The sequence below is a fragment of the Stegodyphus dumicola genome, chromosome X1 (genome assembly GCF_044657685.1).
Source record: "Stegodyphus dumicola isolate Sdum_Otavi_A_Nest chromosome X1, ASM4465768v1".
Taxonomy (NCBI): Eukaryota; Metazoa; Arthropoda; class Arachnida; order Araneae; family Eresidae; genus Stegodyphus; species Stegodyphus dumicola.
Genome location: NC_140780.1, coordinates 52,082,148 through 52,102,756, shown reverse-complemented (window position 1 = coordinate 52,102,756; position 20,609 = coordinate 52,082,148). Strand labels below are relative to the sequence as shown.

At 32.3% G+C, this 20,609-nt stretch overlaps 1 protein-coding gene across 3 annotated transcripts in view; it reads left to right on the top strand.

Moving 5' to 3' along the window:
• The window catches only part of Vps13B (vacuolar protein sorting 13B), a 352,214-nt gene that overhangs the window by 26,585 nt on the left and 305,020 nt on the right, over positions 1 to 20,609 (top strand). For all 3 annotated transcript variants that reach the window (XR_015038688.1, XM_085808080.1, XM_085808081.1), the window contains exons 4-7: positions 6,090 to 6,381; positions 7,592 to 7,782; positions 10,104 to 10,322; positions 13,582 to 13,813. Coding sequence is in view for 2 of the 3 variants with exons in the window: in XM_085808080.1 (XP_085664206.1) it covers positions 6,090 to 6,381; positions 7,592 to 7,782; positions 10,104 to 10,322; positions 13,582 to 13,813 (934 nt within the window). In the remaining variant the exon portion in view is untranslated. The remainder of the gene's footprint in view (positions 1 to 6,089; positions 6,382 to 7,591; positions 7,783 to 10,103; positions 10,323 to 13,581; positions 13,814 to 20,609) is intronic.

Below are 20,609 nucleotides of genomic sequence, written 5' to 3'. Positions count from 1 at the left end.
GCCAAGAAACTTGGTGGCTGAGAGTCCAAAAACAAATCAACCTCATTTTGAGCATCCTGGTGCAGAATGGAAGATAGCACCAGCAAGATATAGCTACAGGTGTGAAAAAAGATAGAAGTCCAAAGGAGCAACGTTGAGGCTATAAGGTGGGTGTGGCAAAAGATCCCATTCGAGTCTATACAGAGTCCAGCTGGTGAATGCTGACACATGTGGTCTTGCATTATCTTGATGAAACATTACCTTTTCTTGCCAGATCTTGATAGCAGCATCAACACAGACTAGCGTTTCGCTGTACACCTTGCTGTCGAGGGTTTTACTTTTTTCCAGATACTCTTTGTGTATAATAACCACAGCAATCCCACCAAATACAAAGCACTATCTTTGTGTTAGATTGTGCTGTGTGATGCTGTTGATGGCTCACCAGGTGCAGACCAACCCCCTTTTTCGGCCTGTATTGTTGAAGTAAATCCACTTTTCATCACAAGTGACAATCTGGTCCAGAATTTTGTCCTTGCATTGATATTCGAGCAGATTACTGAAGGCTGGAACAAGTCTGTTGCTATTAGCTTGAGTCAGCTCATGTGGCACCCAGCGGTTGAATTTGCACGTGAAGTTTATGCAATGCATAGCACAACTACTCATAGACATGGCACTAATGTTGGCCAGAGCACTCAGCTTCTTGAATGTCATAGTCCTTGTTTTTGAACTTTTGATACCAAACCTTCACAGTGTCATATGATACAACATTGGTACCTAAAGCTGTATACATGATTTGGTGACATTCGGCAACTGACTCTTTGCAACAGAAATGGAAGTAAATGATGATTCTAATCTGGTAGTGTGATAGTTCCATTTCGGACACCTTGTACTTAAAGATAACGATATATTTTTACAAATTTCACAACACAGTGTTCTAAAGCAAGTCTCTTTTTTCAAATGCCAAAAATCATATGATTAAACATGCCACCGTCAACTGTTTGCACAGACGATATTTGCGGTGGCGGGAAACTTTCATTAAAACCCGATATATGGGTTACCAAGTGTATACTTTTTGATGAACTTGTGGTTGCCACATAATTATTTTGGGAACATACTGCTTTGCCTCATATATTTCCATGGTGCATTGTGGATAATCAGAATGTACCCAAACTTCTTATTCTGCTGTACATGTATATCGACCTGTTTTAACTTAAAAAAATCAGAATTGCAGAATTCTTGGCATTGCAGAACAATGCTGCACTGCTCTCAATGTTTCAACCTGTTTTAACCCATTCTTTCCCTATGTGACTTTAAAGTCCCATTAATAAAATTGCTAAAATTGCTCAGTAAGATGTAAATTTTCAGTAAAATCCTACTGAGGCTTTAAAGTCCATGTTATTTTAAGTTTTTATTTATCAAAATTAGTTGGTAGCAGAGCTTGGTTTGTATGATAGAGATTTACAGAGCATTTTAGCTGCTAACACTTGTCTGAAAAGGCCAGTATGGAGGAACTGTTGTTGCCTAATTTTTAAGCCTTGGATGTCTGATTAATTATAGAGATAAATCCTTCATAATTTTTATGATTGTTAATTTTCACTGATGTTATGATTAAGTTTTGAGAGTGAAACCCTCATTTTTTCTTGAATTAGAAAAGATTTTTCTTGCAGGACTGCACAGTCCCCCTGGGACTCTGACGCATAGCATTTATAAACTTTGTATATTTTAGGTTTCATTGATTCTTTTTATTTAGTGTACTTTTTTTCCTCTCAAATGTCAAGCTTAATTTTTACATTAAATTATTATAGTTTTTCATTTAATTTAGTTAACTTATCATTATTAAATTTTTTATTTACATTTTTTACCTTTTTTTTGTCAATTAAAATTTTTAAGTATTTAACCCTTTCGCCATCCTCTCCTATCGGCGAAAATTTCTCCCCAGCGGGGCTCTCTGTTTTTCGCAGCGTGTAATGTTGTTTTCTCTGTGTGATGTTGTTCATGATAACTTTCCATATATAACTATCGTAGTGGATGATTGTAAATGACTATTAAGTAAAATTATAAGGAAATAAAGCATAAGGGAAAAGTAATAATATCTCTTCTTATTTCTAACAGCAGGATAATTTGATAACATCTGATCCAGGCGGTCCACTAATCCCATTTTGTTGTTGTAATCTTTTACAGTTCTTTTCCGTGTTTCAACATCGATCATTAAGTTATTATGGACTGTACTCATCAAACGTATCCTTCTTGCCTTTCCATTTCACAACCTCATTTTTTCTCTTTTTCTGCAGAGTAGACGTTGAAGCCATTTCTCACTGTCTTGTATCTTATGTAAAATGGCGAGAATATTCAAAAAATGCGGGGGGGGGGGGAATTCAACAAGAAATAGAATGCCTGATTAGTGCTGCCCTCTAGGAGGTATTAGAACAAACAAAAATAAAAACTCAAATAAGTAAACATTTAGAAATGTTTAAAAGTTTTAAAATATAGAAGAAAGCTTGAAGCATGTTATGGCCGCCCTGCAGAAGTTTCACTTGAACATGCTAGACGTGTTACTCACGATGAAGAGGTTAAAATCTATTGGAATAATTCATGTGGCAAAGTAAGAAACAGTCATAAAGGCTTGCCAATTCTGGCCCAAACTAAAACTTTAAAAAAAAGAATAGATTTTGACTTTCATATTATTGATAAATGGATTCCCTATTTCAGATAAAGTGGCAATTGTTCTGTATGTCAAATTACCATGGAACAGAGACATGTAGTCTTCAAACAACTGACGAGGGTGATATGTTGAAATTTTTTTATGATAGAAATCGAGGGAGGGGAATGGTGCACTAAATCCTCTGAAATGTTATCTCTGCACCGAAATGCAGGTGGAGCAAGTTTTCAGTATCTGACAATATTAGGAAACAAAATAAAGAAGCACAACGGCCAGTTTTTGCTAAATGCCGAGGCATTGTAAAGTATGTTCAAAACAAACTGAATGAAAGTCACATTTTCAATGCTTCTTGTGCAAAATTTTCCTCTGTGTAAACAATAAAAAAAAAATATTTTTATGATTTCCTTAATGAATGGCATTTTTGTGGAAAAAAGGATTATTCTGTTTTAAGGGGTAATATGTTTCTAATTAAAATGATTATGCAAGTTTAATTTTTTTTTTCCTTTCTATTTAGCTTATTCATTACTAGCACCAGTTCATGTGGATAGAATTATTTGCCATAGAACTTTTAATCCCAGTTTTATTTTTATTTATTTATTTTATTTATTTATTTATTTATTTATTTATTTTTTTTTTGAAAAAGCAATGGAAAAGTTATAACATTTTGTAAATTTAATGTGAGATATTTCTCACGCATAAAGAAATATAATAAAAAAAGCTTCAAACTCTTTTGCAAAAATAAAGTAATTTGGAACATAAAGGGTTAATTAAAATAAAGAACTGTACTTAATCAGAGAAACTATTATTGCAATCAGCCAAGAACAATTCGTAAAATAGTTTCAAGTTTCAAAATTTTCGTCAAGTGCTATTTTTTCATTAGTAGGCAAACTCCATATATTCCTTATAAGAAAAAATTCCACATACTAATCAAAGCAGAAGCCACAAATATAACCCTCCAAATTTCAAAATGGTGCACATTGCATATTGGCATACTGTACACAACTGTTAGTGGGTTATTAGATAAAATAATGTTCATTATAACCTGGGTAGCAACATAGAGCTTTGCCCGCTGATTCTTCTCACCACTGGTCAGGTAATGCGAAAATACCCATCTTATAGATAAATACTGAAATAGAAGTGTAGTATATCAATTTATAAATGCCATTATATTGAAAGAATTATGATTCAGTTACAGTAATAATTGAATGTGAGGGTAATGTTGCAAAAAATAAAAATTTAGGATGAAGTTTATCTTTATTTTCTGGAACAGTGTTAGTGAAAAATATTTAAAATACAGAAAACATGTCTTATGTATAAAGGGGGAAAATTAAAATATAAATTTAATTTCATAATTTCAAAAGCATTCAAATCTTATTGTTATCCTAAGATGTCTGCCTATTTGTTTTTCCCTTTTAGTTAGTTAATCATTCCTTTTCTGAAATGGTTTAAAATTCATATTGTAAATCAATTGTAATTTCAAATTTTGTGCCAATTTCCTTTGTAACAAAGTGCTAACAGCATCTTCAGTTACTTTTAATTGTGTTCCTAAGTTTAATACTTACCAGTATCTTATTTTAAGGTTATTAAATCATTTTGATCAAAGATCAGTCTCTTACGTTTTAGGAAATTTAAAAAAAAAGAAAAGAAAATTTAAAAAAAAAAAAGTGCATACATGAGCTGAACTGTCAGCTTTAAACTGTATGTTACATTTACAATAATGTCCAAAACGAATTGTTGCATGTCAATGAGCTATTGATAATACTGTGTGCAGAGAGGAAAAATTAGTTTAAACATTTTAGAAATTCAATGAATAATCTGAAGAGTTCCGTGGTATAACAACTAAATCAAGCCTGCATAATAAATTTTTCCACACTTAAGCTGAATAATTTTGAAATAATGACCTACTGTTGTCAAGAAATATGATTTTGCTCTTATAATAAAAGTTGAAAATAAAACTCCATGATGTATGTACTAATACTTTAGTTTGGTAGCAAAATTAGACATTTTAGTGTTTGCTTTAATGGCCATTTGATGGTCTTGTTCAGATTAGAAATTATCTTAGATATTATAATTATCACTACTGAAATTTATTTATGTTCTCAGAAATACTTGTCATTTTCAGAGATGGTTGCTATGAGATTATACAATATATGTATTTAATTAAAAATATTAGTTACACATTAGAAATATCATATAGTATACAAGGTGGTATAAAAAAGTTTCAAGACTAGTTCTGTAACCGACTAGTGGATGGCAGCCTAAAGCTGAATGCACAGTCACAGGGAGCGCTGGTCTTCGTAAGTCAGTGTGATGAGAAACGCTGTAGTGCATGCATCAGGAACTGTGTAGCTCATGCTATTGTGACCATACATATGACCACTTTTGTGATTCCAACATGAATGCAAACTTGAGCAGTAGTAGCAAGTTGTAGCAAGGCCAGCACCTGTGCATTTCTAGAGGTATATTAGATATTGTCAGGTCTAGCTAACATAAGTTTCCAACACAATTTTAAATAAGGGACACCTTAAATCCCCCACACTCTGTTGTATTCGAGAGCCTTCAATTCCTCTTACCCTACCACCAACCCTTTGAGAAGATTTTTGGCTCACCGTGTATTTTGAGTGCCTCCTTGCCGCTCAGACATTATATGCTTACAAACATCTATGCATTCTCTGGAGGAATTTGATCCTAGGCCCATCAGTAAGCCTGCAAGCATCACTAACCACTACACCTGGTGTGCAATGAAATTTTGTGTGAAATATAGCAGTTCTGCCACTGAGATATTCCTTATGTCGCAGCAAGCTTACAAAGATGTGACCACGAATCATATGAGGTTTTGAATTGCACATGGTCTTCAAGAATGGAAGAACATCACTGGAATGTGAAAAATCAGGGTACCATTTTCACACTATTGCAGAGATTTAGTGCAAATCGCATAAGGTACTTGCCATACTTTAAAAAAAAAAAAGGTACTTCCAGAATTCACAGCAAAAGTTACAAGAATGTTGTATTGCTATATAAAGAGATTGTGTACATGTAGATGAAGAAATTAGTTTGTTGTCAACAGAGCTAGTCTCGAAACTTTTTGATACTCCCTCATATTGTATTATACATGCATTTAACCACATGGTTCAATCTGAACATCATTTTTCGTAATTTTAAATGTAAATTTTTGCAACTGTTTCATATTAGTGAATTTAAAGAGTTTGGTATCTGTTTAGGTAACTATATATATTTTGCTCTTTATAATTTTGTGAAATTAAAAATATGATGAACATTTAAAACTTTTTTAATGTCAAACTTAAGATTAGGTGTTATTGTGTTTCATTATACAAACATGTTGTTTTGTTTTAAAGTTAGTCTGTAAAAACCTTTTTGAAAGTGATAAAAATGTGATTGCATTTTAGGTAATTCATTTACAAAAAACTAAAATAGTATTTTTAATACATAGAGGGATGCTAGTGGAAAAATAGAGACCTACCAAGATCCACTTTTATATCGATGTTCATCTACATGGCGGCTGTACAGTGTTTTTAACTCACCACATTCCAAATATCCAGTTGTGACCAGGATTCATATGTTTTGTGAAAGCTTAGATTTTTCATTGACTGATCAACAATTGCCAATGTTTTTAAGGCTGTTATACCTCTGCATAGCTTTACAGAATAGGAACATCTCAGATGGAGAAAGTGGTTTTAACAAGGAAGGAATTTCTGAAAATACTTCTTCAGATTCTGAATTAGGTTTGTTCCTTCCTTTCTCTCTTTTATACTTCTTCCTTTCATGTACACTGCAAAAAAAAGAGGGGGACTGTTCTATATCTCCCATTCTACTGGGCTGATTGATGAAATTCAAATTGCGTTTTTCATATCACGACAACGCGACGTGGGATATATATTAGATTTATATATAGCTTTGTTCTAATATGAGTAGTTTGATACAAAATCGGATTTTTTCTGAAATATCATGCTAATTTTTTCCATATTTTGATCCTACGACTCAAATTATGCCTAAATATTAATTTTTGTAAAATTTACGAAGAAATTCAAAAATTTATCTTGGCGCAATTTTTTCCGTTTGCGCCAAGAATTGGCGAACTTCTTAAGTTATGGCAATCTATTTTCCTTTCCCTTTTTTACATTATGCATGAGAGTGGAAAAACGTCACACCGTTCTTACTTTCAAATAATTTTAACAAAGTGCGTAAACTACATTAGATGTTATTATTGCTTTTAACAAATATGCCAAATTTCGAAACGTGCTAATATATAAATTCACGTGTATCTTTGGAAACTTTGAATAAAAAGCTCTAATTTGTTGCAGGTATGTTTAGAAATACATCTATTTTAAGATGATGGGAAAAATTTTATGGGTTATAACTCAAAATGTTTTTCCAAAAATTTATAAAAATTATTTAAAAATACAAATTTTAAAAATAAATCATAAAAAATGGTGAATTTTGTTTTGAATGAACCTAAATTTCGAGCTGGGAAAGAAGGAATCAATTAAGTGTAATAAAAAAAAAGGAGATTTGGTTTGTATTAAAAACATTGAGGAGCTAAAATTGTGTGAGCTAGTTTATAAAAATATGGAAAAGAATTGGCATGCCATTTCAGGAAAAGTCCGATTTTGTGCCAAAATTTCTATATTGGAACAATGCTGTGTATGAATCTTATACATATCCTAAGTGGCGCTTTGGAGACATGAAAAACGCAATTTGAATTTTATCAATTGGCCCAGTAGAACAGATGTGGAACTGTTGCATCCTCCCCCCCCCCGCAGTGTACATGTTTGAATCTAATACAGGTGTGTTTTATACATTTGGCTTTTATATATTATCTCATTGTTTATGTTATGTAATAAAAAATAAAAACACTTCATTCTTTCTTACCTATTTTATGTTTTACATGATCCTTAAAATAGTTTTGCTTATTGATTTCTTTCATTTCTTAAGGGGATGATACAGGAAGAAATTTTGGTGATGAAAGTTGGGGATCATGGGCGTGGTCATTTGTCCCAAATGTGTCTCCAATATGGGGAATCACTGAAAGTGAAGAGGAACAAGAAAAAGAATCTAACTGGATAAAGGCTAAGAGAATTCTTCAATTTGGTTTATACATTGGGAAAAGTTCATGCGTTTTAAAGGTTTTTTAATATTAATGTATACTTATTCTAATAGGCTGTAATTTTTTTTGGCCTCGTCAATAATCAAAAACTGATTCGATGATCACTTCCTTCTTATTCTAACCTTCAATGTTAAAAGGTAACTTTTTAATGATGTAATAGGCATAACTGTTCAAGTGTTTAATTACATGATTTTATAACACATTCTTAGCTTGCTTATATTTTGTACTTTGAAGGTTAAAAAAAGGAGGAAGAAATTGACAGAGCAGTTATGTTTTTCTTAAAAAATTCATGTTTTACAAATGAGCATATTTTTTATTATCTACATGTAAAATTCTTCTTACAATGTAATATAGTATTCATTAGGCATTATTAACTGAACTGATAATGATATGTTTCAGTGAACAATAGTGTAATTTGGTATTACTTTTAAATTTTTTAAAAATCCTAAACACTGTTACAACATTTGCCAATAAACCTGCATGATAACTTTATATGGCTGGTAATGCATCAGATGTAACAGGAGAGAAAAAGAATCCATTTGTGCTATATGGTTTTACTTCTAGATTGTGGGAGAGTATTTTCACACTGACCGTAGTTTGATTCACCACCGATCAACAGATCTTCGAATCATCAATGGGTACATGGAGATGGAAGATATAACATGTGGTGAAGAAAAGAATCTCTATAGGCTTGGTAGCTGAAATTTTTACAGTTAATATAAGGAAATTTTTGATTTTATTGATATTTGGACATTAAAGAAAGAAAATCATGAGAAAATTGAGCATATTATTTCCCACAGGGTAATGTAAATACTGGAATTTTGTTTATAGAAGTTCAGATTCTTCAAAAACATTGTTTTGAACATGCATTTATGATATTAATGTAAATGTTTTGGTTTGTGAATAGCAACTGCTTGGAGAAGTCTATTATATATGATTTATGGAATGAATTAAATCAAAATATTGGCTTCATGTATTTGCTATTATTATTTTATTTCTATATAATTGTGGACTGAAAGTGTGGTTTAGTTTAATATTCAGTATGATCGTGACTTTCTTGTATTTGGTCAATTCATTGATGCATCATTAATAAAAAAAATATATCTTGCAGAATTACATTTTGCTTTTGTTACCATTCTAATTTTTGTTTCATTCACAGAGATTTTTAATAATCCTACTATAAATTTACATTTTCACCAAGAAATATTATTTTTATACATAGTTTTACTTATAAAATAATTGCTATGAATCCTCTATAAAAAGATGTATGAATAGTTAAGTTTATATTTCTCGGTTTTAACCATTATTTTTATTATCTTCAACTCTGTTTTATTGAATTATACATGAGAACAACATTATTCAAAGAACCCATTCTTTTCTGAAATTTCTGTATGATATTAATACTGTGCCATAAGACAGAGAGCTTAATTAGTGAAGAAGCATTTATGAGGTATATCTGGCTCGCCTTTTGTAAATTAACTAATGTTACAATTACAGTTGGTCACAGCATGTGTTTTCATGCTGTTTAACTGCACTAGCTCCACAGAAATGAATTCACTCTTGTATTTAAAACAAATTTGTATTTTTGTGCAGAAACTTAATTAGGCATGATTTTAATCAATGCAAAAGTTTCAGTTGATTTAAAGGTTTTACTAAGTATTTTATATAGTTATTAAAGTGATCCTCCCCAAGTGTCATTATTTGTATTGGTTAAAATCTGTAGTCTGACATTTTCAGCTCTTGAAATACAATGTACAGGGACCAGGTTTCTAATTGTTACCTATCTGAGCAAGTAGCATAATGTCCAGTCATTCTGAGTTTGAATACTCAAAACTGTATGACGTTTATTGAATCTGCCTCCTTGAATCAGGTTGAGGACAGTAAGGCTTCAGGTGACTGTTCTTTCACTGCCTGGTGATACTTTGGGGACCTCTGTTGAGCTTCCTAATAAAATGAATTGTTTTAAGAGTTGGCCCCCGTCATTACATTCAGTCACAGGAGTGCATACAGATATTGGTTAGGTGTTATAGGGAAATACAAAGTAATCTATATTAAGCATTTGTCAGAAGAGTTTAATTTTATCTCTTTTCATAAAAAATAAATCTAGAAACATTGAGCTTATGTCATTATCTAACAATAATGTTTATTTAGCTCTATTTTCTAAGATATGTTAAATTTAATCGAAGGAATAGGAAAAGGAATTCAGGGCTGTCTGTTTATCTAACATTTGTTATATTTTATGTTTAAATTATGTGCATGATGTCATTTAAATCTTTCTTTAGAATGATCAGATTTTATTTGTATAAATATTTATCCTAAAATATGTGCTAATTATTTCAGCGCACTGTACTATCTCAAGATACCCCATCATGTTGTGGTTCTCCAAAGTGTGTATTTTTGCCCCTGATGGTCCTTCATTTATATGGATGTTCAATGGAATTCACATCAAGAGGAAAAGATTTCGTAAATGTTCAAACTGGTGTTTCAGGTGCTACTATTACTGGACTTGAAGATTGTGTTTGTGGGTTTCCCGACTTTTCGAGTCCACAATATGAAATGGTACTGTTTTTGCAATGGCATATTTATTTAAGTACAAAATCGCTTTATTTTGCACATAAAACTTTTTTATGATACATATTCTCATGCATAGTCCTATGAAATTGATTTCATTGCTCAAGGATGTTTTCTCAAGAACTTCACATTCTTATTTTGAGATCATTTAAAATCAAGATGCTTCTTATTTTAAGAACTTTATTATTTTGAAAATTTCAAATTTTTATTCAGCATTAATTAAGGCAGAAGCCTGCTGCATTTCTAAGTATGGTGGATTTCTCTATGAGAAAAAAAATTCTGTTTTAAGTTCACATATTCATTTCATTTAAGATTATCTGATGGGTACTTATTAACTCTTGGGGGGGAAAAGAAATATATCTTGAAATTGACATCAAAACAGATGGTAGATTGGATAGCACATGTTGGAAGAAGAATTTGTGTTTAAAACTGACTGAATTTTTATGTTTGCTTGATAGATTTTCATGTGTGTAGAGAACATTTGTAGAAAGTTTAACTATCATGAATCTTTTGTATAAATTATAGCAGCATAGGATGTTATCAGTTTATTAAGAATTCCAATTTGGTGTGGAGTGTTAAGAGCTGAACACTAATATTAGCTGAAGGAAGAGAAGAGTATGAAATATAAAGTGCTGATTAAAAACTAAAATGAACTATATTATTGTTATATCATTTTATAAATTATTTATGAACATCTATTGTGAGATGAAACTTTTTAAAAATCTGTAGCATTATTAAATGTGAAAAATGCTCAGTTAATTAAATACATTATTAAGAACAAGTATTAAGCATACGAAAAAAAAGGTAATTTTTTTTTATTTAGTTGAGTAACAGAATTTAGCATGAGGAACCAGGCAATCAGAAAAAAGTTTCAAATATAATTATTATTGTGGAGGAAGTTGATATACATAGTAGGATTCAAAAGTTCAGGTAGATCTGTAAGTTGGAATCATCATCCCAAAAAACATTTATCTTCTAAAACAAACACTTCTACAAAACACTTCTGTCAGCATTTGTGAGTCTTCAAAGCTTTCCTGTATTTCATTCTTTGAGATATTCCTCCAATGCAGCCAGTGTTGTGTTTTTTAGCTCTTTCGTGCTCGAAAACCTATGATCTTAAGCCAGTACACCAGCTAATAAAACATGCTTCAATTTGCAAGGTGAGGTGCAATGAGTGTGGAAGGGCTGGAGTACCTATCTTGGAAATATCCCAGTATTTTACCACTACTCTCTTCAGAAGTTTAGCTGCTGTTAAAAAATAAATAATGCAATTTGGAAGTCACCATAGTATGTGGTTTTATGTTACAGTAAGTAACAATTATTGATTAAGCAGGTATTCAATCCAGTGTAGTTTTTAGCACATGAATTTTGATTTAAAATTTATATATATCTTGAATAATATTTATTTTGAATGATGTAGTGTTATAAATTTCGATACTTATGTATTTTGCCATTGAATATTTTCAACAATCTTGCCAAGCAGTGCAATATATTACCAATAATGGGAAAGCATGACACACTCATAAAAACTTCATGTCAGTTTTTTATAACTCTGTGGACTGTTACTTCTTTTTTTTTTCATTTTGACAAAATAAAAAGTGACTTTAATGTACTCTCATGTACATTATGCTGTATGCTGTTAGAGCTTGTTCTTCAGAATCTTTTCTTTCTCAAGAACTCAATTATTTGAAATCACTTGCATCAACAAAGGATTTTCTCCTCGTGTGGTTACTGATGAAGCTAAAAATTTATTGTTCTTACCACCATAAAAGGCATCTGTTATTAAAAATAGCCATAATTATGCAGCTTCATTCCTGTCCCATTTTATCCTTCTATTAGTTGTAAAATTGTTCAGCTTCTCCACAATTTCAGCTTTTAAGCTGTTTTCTCATTTATTACTAAAATGGGTTATTTGATTCTTAAAAATATAATTTCTGATTTTAACCTTTACCAACCGCTAGCAGTTCAACAGAATACACATGTCCGACCGGCCGCTCAGCCACAGATTCTCCCTAATTATAAAATGCAGATGATAAAGCAAATGGCAATTGTTTATCGCCATGGCTACAAGCTATTTTTAGGTAGCCCCCCCAAAAAAAGCGATTAATAGGCTATTGGTTGATAGGCGTTGGCGATAAAAAGCCAATTAACAGGCTATCGGTTGGTAGGCGTTGGCGAAAAAAGACAATTATTAGGTGATCAGTCGATAAAGTGTTAATATTTGGAGAATTTATATTATTTCTTGTCATTTTGATTTGATTCGTGTCAACTAAACTATAAGGACATTAAAATTTCTCATCAGAGAACACAAATCTTTGTTTTAAAAGAAGAAGTCTGTTTACTTCTCCTTGTTAATATTAGAAGAAAAGAATGCATGAAGATTTGTTTATCTTTGATGGTTAATCATAATAGGCCCTATAATCACAGTTTTGACTTTGCAAAAATTATTCGAAAAACTATCTCCGTTGGTGAATTAATTTTGTTGTTCGATTAGAAGAAAGAAATTTGATTAAGTCTTGGAATATCTCTGAGAAAAATTGCTCAGTGACAAAAAACAAATTGTAAATGACCCAAGCATCTTGTGCTAAATGAGGGATAGCACAAATTTTTAGATGTATGCCAGCATGTATTTTGAAAATTGCCTAGATTCAACCTTAGTATAAAAAGAAATGTCATTTAAATAGAAGCATTCTTCTTCCAGATAAAAAGTTCTGTGTAGATACACTTATTCTGAATCATGGTTCTTAAATGAGGGTGCCATGCTATTCCTTGAAGTGAAATTAGTAGCTCTTTAGTATAGAAAGTCATGCCAAATGAATATTGAGGGCTTGCATATCCCTAATGCATTATAATGATAGTAACTTCTTTAAAGTTAAATGTTATGCATGAATTAAATACTTTTTAAAGGTGCTATTGCAGGAAAATATAAAATATAAAAATTTCAGAACCTAATTATTATTGTTAAAAACTAACTGTGTCGAGAATTCTAATAATCTTAACAGTTTAAAAAAAAAATCTTTTTTTTTTTTTTTTTTTTCTGTTGTTGAAACATTTTTGACACTGTTATTGGTTGATTGATCATTGTGGTTGACAGACCATTGTGCTTGTAATTCATAATTTAAAATATGCATTTTAATATATGTTTAAATTCTTGTAGAAAATGCATGGTTACTTTCTCTGACATATTCAAAATATTGCAATTTCTTGTTTTGAACAGAAAACTATCATCCTTGTTTTCCTTTTTCAGAAAAAGATTTTTTTTAAATCTGGGGTTCCACCAGGAAGTGGCCATGCATATAGTTTTCTCTCATCATCATTGTTTGATCCACTAGCTCCAGAAAACTGCAACCAAAGCAGGAAATACTGTTTTGATAGAGAAGAGCATTTAGCCATTCTTACAGAAGAAGTTATGGTGGAGCGTTTTCCTGCATTTGCTTTTGATTATCTTTATGAAGTGGAAGTTCCTGATGAGTTCATAGGTTTGTTATATATTTTATAGTTTCAGATCTTGTTGAATATATCTGTTACATAATTTATACAGTTTGGAATTTCTGTTAATAATAATTGATAAAAATAATGTTTGAAAGGGCTCCTCTTCTGCTTAATTATTATTTAGACTCTTATAACAGCATTTACATTATTCTCGGATTAGTTTTCTTGCTTCAGTTTCACTGAGAAAAACCATTATAGTTCACCCTTCAAACTTCACAAGTATTATTAAACAGTGATCTTCCTGAAAATAGCTGTGTGTAAGGGAACAAAGTTTTTTTTTTTTTTTTTTTTTTTTTTTTTTGTAGCTAACTTGATGTATGTTTGGAAATAGATAAATTTTATTAAGATTATCATCGCTTCTGAGAAAGTATCTTGGCTAATGCGTATTAATGTTGAAAGTATCTAGAGTATTTCTATATGATTAGATGATGTAGTATATTTGTTTTAAATATAAGGAATTGCTGGAATAAGGGATCTCTGTTTGAAATTTTGTAAGCTTTATATGTCAAAAACCTTATTTCCTATAATTAAACTCGATTCTGTATAAATATCCCACATGGTTCTTCCCTTATCCATGCAAAGATAGTAGTGAAATCAATTCTGTCATAGGATAAAATGTGATTTTTCACATTTTTAAGCTTTCTTTTTTACCACAACGACTAATGTCAAAATTAGTTGAATATTAATTAGTCCGTTCAACATGAATGAAAGGTCCTACTGAATGTGCTGTTTGGGTCACATCACAGAGAAATCGATACCGGGTGCCGACTATCTTCACATTTTCTTGTTGGACAATCTTGGAATTTTAATGTTTTCTGAAAGGTAATATTTTTTATCTACATCAAAAATTCAGATTTATTCTTAAAATTTACAACTTCATTCTAACTTTTCCCTGGTGCACTGCAGGAAAACTTTGTAAAGTATAAGAACAGAACAATTTATGCTGATAAGACTTAAAATCTTGTTGGCGATTGCAGAAATGCTTCTTTTGATGATATTCTCAAAAGAAACATTTTTTAGATTCATAACATTCACTTGAATCATGTCACTTAATTTTTCTCAAAGCAATTCTAATACATGCGTAATAAATAGTATCTTTCTAAATTAAGATACCATGTATCATCATTTTAACATTATAGCTGTAGGTATTTGTAAGTGGTGTGTAATTCAACTTCTTTTGTTATATTAATTATATTTATCCATGTAAAATTGTTGTTTCATTTAACATTTACATCGCAAGTATATTTTGAAATTTTCACAGTTTTCCATAAAATAGATTGCAAATAATATAGAATTACTTCTCCAAGCAATAAATGTCATTACTCAAACACAGCTTAGCAATGCTTATAATGCTTTAGTATGTATTCACTGACAGTGTGAAGAAGTTCCTATCACTTGAATATAGGCTATTTTGTAGAGAAGCCTTATCAGTGACAGAAATTAATCTTATTTTCGTTTGATGAAATGTGCTTAAAATCATAGGAATTAACTTATTAATTTTGAATCCCTTTTGCAAGATAGCCTATTAAATTTGGACAACTTTGTCTTTGGCAGAAACATCAAAAGATATTCTTACGAATATTGTACATTTGGTAGTGATTTTATTGCAACTCTATGAGAAATTGTATTTTTCTGTGTAATGTAACATGAAAATCAAGAGAGAGAAGCTATGCCGGAAGCGTAAGAATACAGGGACCTGTCTTTTTAACATTGAGCAAATGCATATCTCGGTAATTTGGCAAGATATTGCCAAACTGACGACGACTTTGCCAACTAATTTTCGTTGCCAAACTTGGCGACATTTTGGTCTGGTCCCTGTTGAATAAAGTAATTGATCACTGTATTGGCTGCAACCGTAATTTGACCCTCATATTACCTTCCAGTAATTTCAAGAAGCAGAAAGTACTAGAAATATCTCAGCTACTAGGCGAAAACTATATAAGGCCGGTAAGAGCACCTGCTCTCAATTTCTGTTGTTAGCTGTTGGCTCAGCGTGAGTTCCAAGTATAGCTTTGCATTCTTTTGTCTTTAATATTCATAGTAGTTTGAAGTGTAACTACTGTATTCTGTGATATTGTGTAGAGTTGTACGACTATTTTTGTGGAAAGTTCCGGATCTCTGAAGTGTTTATTTTGATAAAATAAATTTTATCAACCTGTCTTTGGAGCTGTGTGCATTCAATCTGTTACGAACCTGTACATTTGCAACAATAGTCTGCTTTATAGTACTGTATTTCTCAAATTGCCCATGTGGTAAATAAAAACAGAGTACATTTAATTCCTTTCTTACACTTCTGTCTTGCTATCTTCAAGCAGTTTTTCAAAAACATTTTAATAATCTTGCTGCAGATTATCTTTTTCAAGTTTCCTGATTGTATTGGATGCATTTTAACTCAGACCTCAAAATTATCAATAAGAAGAGTTGTTCTTCAATTCAAGGGAAGCACACAATAATTCATGTAATTCCATTTTACTTTTGTGTTCTGATCAATTATAAAATGAATTGAAAACCCATAGATCAGGTATACATGCATCTGTAGTTAACATTAGGATAATTAAAAATGTTGAACTTTACTTGTTCTATTTCCAGTTTTTTTCCGTAAATACCATCATAGTTTTGTTTCAGTAGCCGCAAGACCACTTGAAATTTGTGTGTGATCTGTCATTTGCAGTTTGCTGGCAACATCAGCAGCTAAAAACTTTCTGAGGTAGTTCTTGGTGATATGTCAAATCAGTTCCACTGTTATGAAGCTTTTTTGATACTTGCGTATTATTGCAACCAGGTTGGCGCGATTTGTAAGTTTGAGTAAAAAAGTATGAATAGAAAGAAAATGTACATTTATCAATTACAGATAATTTTAATACAGTTTTTATATTATTTTGTTTTAAAATATAAAATAGCAATTAAACCCTTCCGGTTTCGAATTTGAATAAGTTGCAGAATTATTTTTTCAGCGGAAATCTTTTGGCTATTGCTTTTAGCACTGATTGAAAACCGTCTTTGCCATTAACAGCTTGAGCTTGGCGCCATATAAATTCGATAAGGTGTGAGTCAAGATGATGACGGGCTGTTCCTCTCTGTTTTTTGTTGTGCCATTTGGCTGAGCCTCACATGCGCTCTACATGTTGTGTGTGAACGCCCGTGTTGGGATCCACAAAGTTATATTTGTGATTAACAGTTCCATGCAGAAATCCAGCATTTTCGAACTCACTTGTATTGTATCCTTTCTAGCAATCCGAATAAATGATGCTTCCTTCCTTGATATTTTTGCAATTTTTTTCCATGAGGGTAACGACGCTTCTGTTAGGTACAGTAACCAAAAAAGTCTCTTTCTTTTCTCTGCAAATTCCGCCGAAAACCCATTGCTGTGGTAGTACACGCCCAGTGTTATTTTTTCTTTTTACAAATAAACTTTTGTCTAAACACGTAGGGTTGCCGTAAGTAGGGTCGCCAAATTTGGCGATTTATGCGAATTTTGGTCTGGTTGTGTTAATACGTAAGTACCGCTTTTTTTTTCAGGCTTTATGTATAATGCAAGGCATGTTGTTTCAAATAGCAGGTTGACTCAATATATTGAAACAATGACTATTTCATTTAGACATGTTCGCTAAATAAACCTTATATACATGAGGCATATTTGCTAAATAAACTTCACATTATGATATAAATTTGAGTCTAATCTGTGTGTAAAATTAAATACATTACCCAACAATGAAAATGGAACACCAAGAAGGAGTGGCCAGAAAGTAATGAAACTCGCAAACAGAGAGAGACAGTAACAAACGATGCATGATCTTTATTTTGAAATGATATGCATAATACAGAGCAAGAACAGCATCAGCTCAGTAGGTTGTAGGACTACACTGGAGGGTGATACATGAAGCAACACATTTAGGTACAGAATCAGGGACATTACGGATGGTGTCCGGAGAAATGGCTCTCTATTCCCTGTCAACCATTTTCCACAGCTCATCTTCTGAATGTGACAATGGTAGGGTTTGCAAATGGTGTCCAATCATATCCCAAATGTATTCAATTGGTGAGAGAACAGTAACTAGGAAAGCATCTGTACACCTTGCAGAGTATATTGGCTGATGCGAGCAGTGTGTGGTTGGGTGTTATCCTGCTGATAAAGTGCATTGGGCACTCCCTGAAAGTAGGGGAGTGTCACCGACCACAGCACATCATCCACGTATCATTGTGTTATCATAGTGCCCTGAATACGAACTAGAGGTGACCTGGAATCATATGCAATAGTGTCCCAAACCATGATACTGCGTTGTCACACAGCAGGGCACTCTACAGTTGCTGCTGGATTGAGCCTGTCTTTACATACGTGCCATACTCATATGCAATGACTATTGTTAGAGAAACAGAAGGGTGACTCATCTGAGACCATGACCCTGTGCCATTCCTTCGTCAACATCGCTCGAACCTAGCATCATTGCAGATAGTGTCTATGATGTGATGTCAATTGGCAATCTTTTTAATGGGTGCCACAAAGTGCAGGCCACTAGCCACTAATCAAATGGTTCTGGTCGATATGGGAAACATCCCAGTGTGCCTTGAACATGCTGCAGAGTGGAGGTAGATGTGGATTGCAGGTGCGCCACTATTTTTCAGTGGATGCATCGATCCACACGAGCTGATGTCACTCTGGCTGCACTGGCACCCCTCAGACTTTCCAAATTTCCTTATCCCAAGCATTGCCGCCACAGCTGGTGCACTGTGGATATGTCCAGATGTGTGTCAGCTCAGATTCGCTGTATAGACCAACATGCCCCTGGTAAAATTGTCTATCTGCTGGAACTGCCTCCGTTGATGATGGCTTGGCCTTGTCTGTTATTACACACATCCTCTGAGACAGGAACAAATATGAGTGTCTTCATGTACTTTCATTTTATTTTTATCCTTCTTAGAGCAGTACACAGCACACTCACTGCCTTCTGGGTTCCTTTTTTTTTATAGAATCTAATGGTATATGACTGGCAAAATGCCTTTTTGCAAGGCAAAAGTAGCCCATTCTGGCATCACTGGAATATTTTGATGACTAATTTAAAGCTTTGATTTGAACTCTCTACAGTGAAGTGGACCCTGTAGGGCATCAAAATTAATGAATACTAAGACAATTTTACTCTTTACAGTGAAAGAGTAGGATTCCTGTTGAAATCAAGGGAAAAAGTTCTTGGCCCTTGATTTTTACATAAACTGTAATGGCAAATGAACTTTTAACCCCTGTCAAATCCTTAGGTATTCCATGCAGAGGTTTAATTTATATTATTATGGTTATAAATGCTATTCAAGTTATTGTAAAGCTGTGCATATACGAATCTGAAAAAGCATAAGCGCATTTGAAACATAAGTAAATGATAATAATGTAGTATGCAAATTATCACTTTTCATTATTTATTTATTTTTTATATGGCAGCACTAAAATTGGTTATTGTTTAAATCATTTCTTTTTCTTGACAATTTATTACCCTTTCAAATAAAAATAATGTTTTAGTGGCATCATGTAAGAAATAAATTAAGTATATCACATACTATATGATTACCCAAATATTTTTGGCACAGTATATGTTTAGAAAGATATGTATCGAGACTTACATCACATTCTTGCGGAAGAAGTTTATTGTGTTACGTGGAAAAAACGCACATCAGGTGATAAATATGAAATTAATCAAAAATTAACTTTTAGGTTCACATTGGATTTATGTAAAACTATATTGATTTCAAGAGGAACAAACAATAAGATCACTAATCATGGAGAATTGTTCTAATTCGCTAATCTAAGGAGAAAAAACATTTCACACTGAGAAGCCAAAGACCACGTGAGTAGTTAAAATTTGCTGGTTGAACAAAATGGAAATAAAAAGGAATCTTCAATAACCAAGAGAATATAATTTTAAAAGCTTTGGAGAATGACTATTAGAATCACACTGGATTAGAATTACTATTATTACTTAAGTAGATAGATATTTATGAATGTGGAATGCCCTCAAAACAATCTAATTTACCAACTGCCAAATTTTTGGGGGGGAGGAATTCAGATGTGTTGTAAGGGGCTAGCAGTGTTTAGCTATGAAGGATTGTTCTTCTTTTTTTCACATAAAATTTATGTTGTTTAATACAAAATTTTAATGCCATCTTAGTTTGGCTGATGTATTCAATGGTCACTATGAAATTTTTGAGATACACATAACAAAAGATTAATGCCTCAAGTCTTTCATTTCTTGGAATTGATGGGAAAAAAATGCATTTGTAGCCTCATCAATGTCATCTTCAGAATGAAAATGGCATCCATGTAAGTTCTTTTTTGGATTAAAAAATAACTAAAAGTCACACATAACCAGAATGGGGGAATAGAGTGGATTTTCTATCACTCTGATGTGTTTTTCTTCAAGAAACTCAACTGTCACTTTTACTGAATGAGAAGATGCATTATCATGGTGGAGCATGAAAAGAATTCTGAAGAGAATGACATACATTACTTTTTTCATGCCTGTTGTCTTTTCACCATTGCGGGCATGGGATCATATTCAACGATGCATGCTTTACTATCTTAACGTGTTGGAACATAAAAAAATTTTGTGTATATTTCATCACACAGTTTCAGAAATAATACTGCAACCACCATCTTTAAGTAATTTCAGGATTTCTTTACTGATTTTAACACACTTCTCTTTTTGGTGCCCAGTTAAACTAGGGGAAACCCAATGGCAAACTAGTTTTTTTTCATATGCAGTCCTTCATGAATAATTTTATGCATGGCAGCAGATCGAA